The 11,470-nt window shown below is 34.9% G+C and overlaps 1 protein-coding gene across 8 annotated transcripts in view; it reads right to left on the bottom strand.

Moving 5' to 3' along the window:
• COL24A1 (collagen type XXIV alpha 1 chain) overlaps positions 1-11,470 on the bottom strand; it is a 371,899-nt gene that overhangs the window by 208,683 nt on the left and 151,746 nt on the right. For all 8 annotated transcript variants that reach the window (XM_043460779.1, XM_043460785.1, XM_043460778.1 and 5 more), the window contains one exon: positions 3,804-3,857. In XM_043460779.1, coding sequence (XP_043316714.1) covers positions 3,804-3,857 — 54 coding nt within the window. The remainder of the gene's footprint in view (positions 1-3,803; positions 3,858-11,470) is intronic.

Genomic DNA, 11,470 nt, shown 5'->3' with positions numbered 1-11,470 from the left:
TGCGGGTTCCTTACCCTAGTACCACCTGGGAAGCCCTCTATGCCAATAAAATGGACAACTTGGATGAAATGGACAAATTCTTAGAAAAGTATAACTTTCCAAAACTGAACCAGGAAGAAATAGAAGATCTTAACAGACCCATCACAAGCAAGGAAATCGAAACTGTAATCAAAAATCTTCCAGCAAACAAAAGCCCAGGACCAGATGGCTTCACAGCTGAATTCTACCAAAAATTTAGAGAAGAGCTAACACCTATCTTACTCAAACTCTTCCAGAAAATTGCAGATGAAGGTAAGCTTCCAAACTCATTCTATGAGGCCACCATCACCCTAATTCCAAAACCAGACAAAGATGCCACAAAAAAAGAAAACTACAGGCCAATATCACTGATGAACATAGATGCAAAAAACCTTAACAAAATTCTAGCAAACAGAATCCAACAACATATTAAAAAAATCATACACCAGACCAAAGTGGGCTTTATCCCAGGAATGCAAGGATTCTTTAATATCCGCAAATCAATCAATGTAATACACCACATTAACAAATTGAAAGATAAAAACCATATGATTATCTCAATAGATGCAGAGAAAGCCTTTGACAAAATTCAACACTCATTTATGATTAAAACTCTCCAAAAAGCAGGAATAGAAGGAACATACCTCAACATAATAAAAGCTATATATGACAAACCCACAGCAAGCATCACCCTCAATGGTGAAAAATTGAAAGCATTTCCCCTGAAATCAGGAACAAGACAAGGGTGCCCACTCTCACCACTACTATTCAACATAGTGTTGGAAGTTTTGGCCACAGCAAAAAAAAAAAAAAAAGAAGTAAAAGGAATCCAGATAGGAAAAGAAGAAGTGAAACTCTCCTGTTTGCAGATGACATGATCCTCTACATAGAAAACCCTAAAGACTCTACCAGAAAATTACTAGAGCTAATCAATGAATATAGTAAAGTTGCAGGATATAAAATTAACACACAGAAATCCCTTGCATTCCTATATACTAACAATGAAAAAACAGAAAGAGAAATTAAGGAAACAATACCATTCACCATTGCAACAAAAAGAATAAAATACTTAGGAGTATATCTACCTAAAGAAACAAAAGACCTATACATAGAAAACTATAAACACTGATGAAAGAAATCAAAGAGGACAACAAACAGATGGGAGAAACATACCGTGTTCATGGATTGGAAGAATCAATATTGTTCAAAATGGCTATTCTACCCAAAGCAGGTCTATAGATTCACATTGCAAATCCCTAATCAAGCTACCAACAGGTATTTTCTTACAGACTAGACCACAAGAATTTTCACAAAAAAAATTTGTTTGGAAATACAAAAAACCTCGAATAGCCAAAATAATCTTGAGAAAGAAGAATGGAACTGGAGGAATCAACCTGCCTGACTTCAGACTCTACTACAAAGCCACAGTCATCAAGACAGTATGGTACTGGCACAAAGACAGAAATATAGATCAATGGAACAGACTAGAAAGCCCAGAGATAAATACACGAACCTATGGACACCTATCTTTGACAAACGGACCGGGCAAGGATATACAATGAAAAAAGACAACCTCTTTAAACAAGTGGTGCTGGGAAAACTGGTCAACCACTTGTAAAAGAATGAAACTAGAACACTTTCTAACACCATACACAAAAATAAACTCAAAATGGATTAAAGATCTAAATGTAAGACCAGAAACTATAAAACTCCTAGAGGAGAACATAGGCAAAACACTCTCCCACATAAATCACAGCAAGATCCTCTATGACCCACCTCCCAGAATATTGGAAATAAAAGCAAAAACTAAACAAATGGTACCTAATGAAACTTAAAAGCTTTTGCACTACAAAGGAAACTATAAGTAAGGTGAAAAGACAGCCCTCAGATTGGGAGAAAATAATAGCAAATGAAGAAACAGACAAAGGATTAATCTCAAAAATATACAAGCAACTCCTGAAGCTCAATTCCAGAAAAATAAATGACCCAATCAAAAAATGGGCCAAAGAACTAAACAGACATTTCTCCAAAGAAGACATACAGATGGCTAACAAACACATGAAAAGATGCTCAACATCACTCATTATCAGAGAAATGCAAATCAAAACCACAATGAGGTACCATTACACGCCAGTCAGGATGGCTGCTATCCAAAAGTCTACAAGCAATAAATGCTGGAGAGGGTGTGGAGAAAAGGGAACCCTCTTACACTGTTGGTGGGAATGCAAACTAGTACAGCCACTATGGAAAACAGTGTGGAGATTCTTAAAAAACTGGAAATAGAACTGCCATATGACCCAGCAATCCCACTTCTGGGCATACACACTGAGGAAACCAGATCTGAAAGAGACACGTGCACCCCAATGTTCATCGCAGCACTGTTTATAATAGCCAGGACATGGAAGCAACCTAGATGCCCATCAGCAGATGAATGGATAAGGAAGCTGTGGTACATATACACCATGGAATATTACTCAGCCATTAAAAAGAATTCATTTGAACCAGTCCTAATGAGATGGATGAAACTGGAGCCCCTTATACAGAGTGAAGTAAGCCAGAAAGATAAAGAACATTACAGCATACTAACACATATATATGGAATTTAGAAAGATGGTAACGATAACCCTATATGCAAAACAGAAAAAGAGACACAGAAATACAGAACAGACTTTTGAACTTTGTGGGAGAATGTGAGGGTGGGATATTTCAAAAGAACAGCATGTATACTATCTATGGTGAAACAGATCACCAGCCCAGGTGGGATGCATGAGACAAGTGCTCCGGCCTGGTGCACTGGGAAGACCCAGAGGAATCGGGTGGAGAGGGAGGTGGGAGGGGGGATCGGGATTGGGAATACATGTAAATCCATGGCTGATTCATATCAATGTATGACAAAACCCACTGGAAAAAAAAAATAATAAAAAAAAAAAAGAGAGAATTTTAGGACTTGCCACTATAGTACACTAACAAATATAGCTATATTAATATCCTTTCCAGCTTCATCCCCTAACACTTCCTCTCTACTCACACTAATAACCCTCTGTAGCAGCTATACTTCATAACATGCCAGTTCTCCAAACTTCTGGCTGTTTCATCATTCTGTTTTTTTATTCACAACGCTTTATTTGTTTACAATGCTCATTCTATGTCAGCCTGCTTGGAAAGCTTGGTATTTGAAGTTTTGCTATGGATAATATCTAGTATATACACACAGCAACAGTAAAGGAAGTTAGAAATGACCAGGTTTTTCTGGTAGTTTGTGCTATGTATAAATTCTAGAACTCCATAGGCTTTCTTTATATTAATAAGCGGATAGTTTACAGGCCCTAAATCCTTTATTGGTTCTAGTGGTCAGAATACTCTCACTTATTTTGTGTATGCTATAGATTTTTGGCTTTTTAAATTTTTTTCACCTCTTAAAAGAAATCCATTTTCAGTTACTTACGTGCTTTTCAAATACTGTCACCCTAATCTAAGCCTAGACCAAACCAAAAAAATCTTTTTCAATAACCTGAACCCAACAGACTGTATAAACATACTTCTACTCTAGAAGTATGTCTTTTGACACCAAAAAAACAAGCAGACATGCAAACTACTTCCTGATTATTTTGAAATAAGATCTAAAAGGTTTTTTAAAATGCACTTGAGACAGCTCAAAAATATCCAGAAATGTTCTGATATTTCTAAAGTATTTTTTACCCATTCACAGAGATTTGAGAGTAGAAAACTATAGATACCATGCTCTTCTTTTTTAATTTTCCTTTCTTTTCTGTTTTTTTCTTTACCTTTGCTCCTTCAGGTCCATTTTGTCCAGGAATCCCAATATCTCCAGGAAAACCCTAGGGAACACAAAAAATATAGGGAGTTTATTCCATAGCAAATTACTTTAAATTTATTAAGCATACAAAAATACCCTTTGCCTTTCTTTGATGTCCAGTTAAAATGATTTATTCTCCTCAAAATTAATTAATTTAATATCTCAATATTAAAGATTGTTAGGCAGTTGTCTGACAATGGAATGCAAAACTTACAAAGTATACTAAAATAAAGCTTACTTCATCAATTATTCACAAACAATCCTCAGACCCAAAGAAAATTCTCTAATCTAGTCTAAGAAATTTTTTAGATCATATTCAGAATCATTCAAAACTTGAAAAAAGGACAAAAAGATATGTAACAGGTATTTTAAGTGTCATTTGGGACACAGAGTCAACCAACAGTAGGAGAATGTACTTTGTTTGACTGTTTACTAATTACACATTAATTCTTCTGTTTGGTGAAAAAGAAAAAAACCCCACAGGTTATAGCTTAATATACAGGATACTAATTAGTTTTACATCAAACTCAACTATCTTATTCTAACATTCCCATATTCAATTGTCCATAAATAGATCAAATGTTCTTTGAATTTATTTTGACATTTTACTGGTTCTATCATTAGTTAATGAATTGAATAAAATCTTTGACCTATGTTTACTTAATATTTGCCTGAAAATCATATTACCTTTTTGGAAATTATACTTTAGCAGTCTAAAACAGTTGTTTCAAGAAATAAAAATGGACCAAAGTGTTAAATAAGTCTGTGCTGAGAAAAAGCCAAGAATGTTGCTCTAAAATGTTAGAGCGATATTCTTTCTCAAATAATACATTAGAATGAAATTCATCAGGATCAGTTTCAATATTGATAATAAGCTAATAATTATAGCTTCCTTATATTTTGTCACAGATAGTTATTTTAGTGTTTTCTTCTGACACGGAAAAAGGAATAAAAAGCAAGACAAGTAGAAAAATCATATCTTTAAAAGTTAAGAAGGCTGCAATTAGGTATGAATATCAGCTAGAAAAGACACTTCAGTGGAGAGGTAAATATTATTATAATTAGTGCCAACAAGTAAGATAGACTAGCAGGGTTGATTCTGGAAAACTCATCTTGGGGGGAAAAAAATCGAAAGTAAGTGATATCAATTCATCCAGTTTGGATTAGGAAAGAAATGTCTTGATTCCAATTTAAACTTGGGTTCTGCAGAGAAAATATTACTTGTGGATGTTTTTGGCAAGAGAAAAGGCAGTGGTAACAGAAAGACTGGACACAAGGTCAGATTTCTGGAAGCTTTGGAACAGAATACATTCAATTCAGACATGCCGATTGCTTTTCTAAGGGAAATCAGGGTCGTCTATACCTTCTCTCCCTGGAGGAGGAAACAGCAACCCACTCCAGTATTCTTGCCTGGGAAATCTCTTGGATAGAAGAGTCTGGCAGGCTATAGTCCACGGGATCGCAAAGAGTTGGACACAACTGAGCATGCGCACGTGTGCGTGTGCACACACACACACCTTCTCTGCCCTGAGTAATCTTTCTTTATCTTTCTTCATCTGCAACACTTACATTTTAAATAAGAGATTAAAAAATATATTACTTGCAAATCTTTCTTTGACCTCCAATACCCTGAGTTAGGTCCCATCTAAGACACTCACACCATCCTAGGGTCCTACAAGGTTACTTACTGTAGTGTTTGGCTGGTTTGGTATTCCTCATCAGGTTGTATTATAACACAGGTATGCATAATAAATTATATATGTTACAAAAATAATAAATTCTTTGAGGACAACTTTATCTCTACTAACCACCATATTCCCAGAAACCAGTAAAACACCTGGCACAAAATAAATGTTAAAAAATTTTTATTTTATTTTTTGTTGTTGTTGAACAATGACATGTTTGTTTCTTTTGACAAAAAAAAACAAAAAAACAAAAAAAAACACAACATGGCTAGTGGCTACTTTTGGCCCCTTGGTACCAGTTTACAACCACTGATTCACAGCATCCTCATGGATAAATTCATAATTCCCATCCATCCAAAAGAAGAGCCTAGAACACCTTCTTATACTTGAAAGAAAGCTGTAAAAGGTATAAAATTTGTCATGTTAAAAGAACTCTGGGAGTCTGAAAAGGATCTCATCGGTCAGATATGAGATAATATGAACTTTAATAAGGATAAAAACTGCAATGGATTGAAACATGTCAAATATGTTTAAACTCAAAAGTTCAAAATGACACAATAACAAAAAATTATTCACATTTAGAAGCCAAAAGAGAGCCAACTCATTTCCAAAACTGGCTAAAAAAGGTGAAGAATCAAGCATTTATTCTACCTTTTCTATACATACTATAACTAACCAAAGAGCAGATTAGGGGATGTATTCCAGCCAATAAACCGAACAAAAAGAGAGACAAGAATATCACCATTTTGCAATACCCTACATGATCTAATGTATTAATATATAGGGAATTGAAGCATCACAACTGTTACTGACATCACAGAATGGTACTAGACATTTTGTGCTTCCTGATGAAAGAACACAGTATCACCCACAGTCTTGCCAAAAACAAACAAGCAAAACAGACTTTGGTCAGGTCTCTATATGTGACTACTAATTTGCAGGAAATACAGAGGAGGGAGAAAACATGCTTATCTACATCATGAGACTATAATCAGCAAAACCCATGCTGTTGGAAACTCTGCAGGTTAAATGACTGGGGATCTTCAACAATTATAAAGTGGGGAAAAAACAATGGAAAAAGAACTTTTAGATGGAAAGACACAAGACTTAAAACAAGACAAGACTAAACAATAGTTTTAAAAGATGTGCACTTGAGTGATAAACTATAAAAGATAAAAGAGGAACTGCTTACTTTCAGAAGGAGAAAAGAGGTTTGTGGCTGGGTTGGTATCCATAAAAGTTTCTGGGGTAACTGGCAGTTCCATTCCTGACCTGTGTATTAGTTGTAAGAGCATTTGTCTTATAACTGCCTGTGATATACATTTGTTTTATATAGTTTTCAGTGGCTGAAATGTATGTTCAATAAAACAGTAAAAAAAAAAAAAAGGTATTATGGTGACTTCTGGGTTAACACGGACTATGGAGTATATGCATAAACATTGGCTCCTTCTTAAACATGAAAATTACAGTAAAGGAATGTGAAAAAGACAAAAATTACCAAAGATGAAGGAATAAGAGACAAAAGATGTCAAAAAATCTGATCGTATATTACAGCCATGTAAGTCAACTATTTTAAAATTAAAACTTTATTTAAAAGTTCAGATGCACATCAATTTAGTTATTAAAAAGAGGGGGGAAAAAGTTCTTCAAATAGTATACCTTAGAAATTTGGCCAGAGAATATTTTTATTATATGAAAAATTCCATACCTGAATTTTTGGTATGGATTGGGTTACCATTAGGTAAAGATCTTACCTTTTAAATAATAATAAATTTAAAATATAAAAATCAGAGTTAACCTAGGTCAACTGTATTTTAATGATAATATATACCTGTAAAAGAAATATTTTAACTTTCAAATTTATTGTTGAAATTGTAAATTAAATGACAGGACACGGCTACCATTGCCAAGTAGCAAAATTTCAGAGAGCTTAGAAATTCAAAGATTTAAAAATATACTGTTCAGCGTCTATAACTTTCATTTAAAAAAACTACACTGGCATGAAACTATATAGAAAGAAAATTTTAAAATATAATAAAATGCTCTAATTCTGCTTTTTTCATTTAAAATATTTTGGTAAACATTGAAAAGTCAAAATGGTTTCTTCCCACAATGCACTTCACTATCTCTGTGGTCACATCACAACTGTGATGTGGTCTAACTTCTGGATATTTCTTAAAAAAAACTGTGATATCACTGATATATAACATATTACTTTCAGGGTAAAACACCTGTATATACAGAGAAATGATTATTACAATAAGTCTAGCTAACATCCATCACCATAGTTGTAATTGTGTATGTGATAACTTTTGATATGTTCTCTCTTAGCTACTTTCAAATATATAATACAGTATTATTAACTATCTCACCATGTTATACATTACATTCCTATGACTTACTTATTCACTGGTTTATTTTAGCCTTTGTTGTCTGTGCTTCTGGTGTCAAAGAGAGAAAGAAAGAAAAAGTCATCACCAAGACCAATGTCAAGGAGCTTCTGCCAATGTTGTCTTCTTGAGTTTTACGGTTTCAGGTAGTCCAATCAAGCTTTATATCCAATTTGAGTTAATTTTTGTGTATAATGTAAGATAGAGGTCAAGTTTCTTTTCTTTTTTTTTTTGCATGTGTTGTTCAATTTTCCCCAAACCATTACTAAATGGACTGTCCTTTCCCTCACTGTATACTCTTGGTTCCTTTGTCATAGGTTAACCAACCATATGCGCATGGGTTTATTTCTGATCTCTTTTTCCTTTCTATTTTGTTCCACTAATCTATGTGTCTGTTTTTATACCAATATCATACTATTTTAATTACTAAACCTTTGTAATGTAGTTTAAAACTAGGAAGTGTAATGCCTCCAGCTTCATTCTTCTTTCTCAAGGTTGCTTTGGCTATTTGGGGTCATTTATGATTCCATATGCCCTGGAGAAGGAAATGGCAACCCACTCCAGTACTCTTGCCTGGAAATCTCCATAGACAGAGGAGCCTGGTAGGCTACAGTCCATGGGGTTGCAAAGAGTCGGACACAACTGAGTGACTTCACTTTCACTTTCATGATTCCATATGAATTTTAGGATAGTTTGTCCCATTTTTGTGAAAGATGCCACTGGAGTTTTGATAAGGACTGCACTGAATCTGTAGATTGCTTTGACAAGTATGGACATTTTAACAATATTAATAATTCTTCCAGTCAATGAACATGGAGTATCTTTTCATTTATTTGCATCTCCTTCAATTTCTTTCATCAATGTCTTACAGTTTTCAGTATACATGTCTTACAGCTTCGTGGTTAAATTTATTCCTAGGTTTTTTTTTTTTTTTGAGACAAATGGGATTGTTTTAGGTTCTTATTCTGATATTAGTGTATTGAAACAACTGATTTTTTGTATCTTGATTTAGTATTTTGCATCTTGTGCCTTTTTAATATAAATAGCTTAATCACTAATTTTTATTAAGAAGCAGAAAAGTCAAGTAGCTTTAAAAATAATAAGTGAAAATGTGTCTTCTATTTTTGGACTTCTAATATTTGTTTACTGTACCGAGAAGAGTGATTCAGCATTCTCTCCAGTAAAAACAATGTTTTATTATTCTCTGATCACTAAAAGCTGGAGCCTAATTCACATCCATTTTTAAAGCAAAGCATGGAAATTAAAGCACTAACAGATTCCATTAGTTTCCTAAGTCATAAAAGTAAAACATTGTCTTTCCTACTCTGGCAAAGTGTCCTAAGAGGATAAATATAATGCTCTACGGTATCCATTGAGCACATTAGTACTTCTTTAATAGGAGAATAGGAGTAGTAAGTCTGTTTTATTTTGAAATATATAGTTCTTCTAGGTAAAAAATAGTTTAAAATGGTAAATGGATAAATAATCCACAATAATTAATTCAATGGATAAACTAATTATGGTATATTGGTAAAATGAAACAACCTGGATGTGGCAACCTGGATTAATCTCAAATACATTATGCTAAGTAAAAGAAGTCAGACCAAACAAAAGTACATACTGTATGAGTTCATTTACATACAACTTTGGAAAAATGCAAATTCATCTAAAATTCAAAAAGCAGATCAGTGGTAGCCTGGGAAGAGTTGGGGCAGAAAAACAAAATGAGGGATTACAAAAAGTGAATAAGTGTTGAGTTTAACAAATACCTTTTCTATCTTGATCTTGGTGATGGTTTCACAGGTGGCACATATATGAAAAATTATGAAATTATACAATTTAAAATATACACTGTGGCTCAGATGGTAAACCTGCCTGCAATGTGGGAGATCTGGGTTCCATTCCTGGGTTGAAGAAACTCTCTGGTGAAACGAATGGCTATCCATCTTTCATTCACATTAAACAATAGTTAGGCACATGGAGATATTCCGGAGTACTTCTTACCAGGTTAGTCAATGAACAGCAATAAATGATGGCTACCTCCTTGATAAGGCCAATTGACAGGGACCGAGTAGGGAAAAAGCGCAGAAGCAGGCTTATGTCAAAGGATGTAAACTAGGGAAAAATGGAAGATTCTGGAGGTAAGATTTATTTTTTAGGGGAAACATCAATAACTCAAATACTAAGAGAAATAATGGAGTTTCCAGTGGGTAGCCATTCCCTTCTCCAAGGGACATTCCCAATCTAGGGGTTGAACCCAGGTTCCCCACATTGTAGGCTGATTTGTTACCATCTGGGCCATGATGTATATTTTAAATTGTGTAATTTCATAATTTTTCACATATGCATAACCTGTGAAACCATCACAAAGATCAAGATAGAAAAGGTTATTTGTATAACTCGGTACTTTGTGGATCACAACAAACTGTGGAAAATTCTTTAAAAAACTGGGAATACCACACCACCTGACCTGCCTCCTAAGAAACCTGTATGTGGATTAAGAAGCAACAGTTAATACTGGACATGGAACAACAGACGGTTCAAAATTGGAAAAGGAGTACATTGAGGCTGAATATATGCAGAGTAAATCATGCAAAATGCCGAACTGGATGAAGCACAAGCTGCAATCAAGATTGCTGGGAGAAATATCAATAATCTCAGATATGCAGATGACACTACCCTTATGGCAGAAAGTGAAGAGGAACTAAAGAGCCTCCTGATGAAAGTCAAAGAAGAGAGTGAAAGAGCTGGCTTACAATTCAACATTTGAAAAACTAAGATCATGGCATCTGGTCCTATCACTTCATGGCAAATAGATGGGGAAACAATGGAAACAGTGAGAAAATTTATTTACTTGGGCTCCAAAATCACTGCAAACAGTGACTGCAGCCATGAAATTAAAGGACACTTAATCTTTGGAAGAAAAGCTATTGACAAACAGACAACGTAAGAAAAAGCAGAGACATCACTCTGTTGACAAAGGTCTGTCTAGTCAAAGCTATGGCTTTTCCAGTAGTCATGTATGGATGTGAGAGTTGGACCATAAAGAAGGATGTGCACCAAAGAATTTATGCTCTTGAACTGTGGTGTTGGAGAAAACTCTTGATAGTCCCTTGGACTGCAAGGAAATCAAACCAGTCAATCGAAAGGAAATACCTTAATATTCATTAAAAGAACTGATGCTGAAGCTCCAATACTCTGGCCACCTGATGGGAAGAATTGACTCATTAGAAAATACCCTGATGCTGGGAAAGCTTGAAGGCAGGATGAGAAGGGAACAACAGAGGATGAGATGGCTGGATGGCATCATCAACTCAATGGACATGAGTCTGAGCAAACTCTAGGAGACGCTGAAGGATAGAGAAGTTTGGCGTGCTGCAGTTCATGGGGTCACAAAGAGTCAGACATGACTGAAGGACTGAACAACAGCCCATTCCAGTATTCTTGCCTGGAAAATTCCATGCACAGAGGAGCCTGGTGGGCTACAGTCCATGGGGTTGCCAAGAGTCAGACGTCAACTGAGGGACTCTCACTTTCACTTTTCATATTATAAATATATA

The sequence above is a fragment of the Cervus canadensis genome, chromosome 2, assembly GCF_019320065.1.
Source record: "Cervus canadensis isolate Bull #8, Minnesota chromosome 2, ASM1932006v1, whole genome shotgun sequence".
In the NCBI taxonomy this organism is placed as follows: Eukaryota; Metazoa; Chordata; class Mammalia; order Artiodactyla; family Cervidae; genus Cervus; species Cervus canadensis.
Note: the sequence above shows the minus strand (reverse complement) of the source record. Positions and strands in the feature narration are given on the sequence as shown.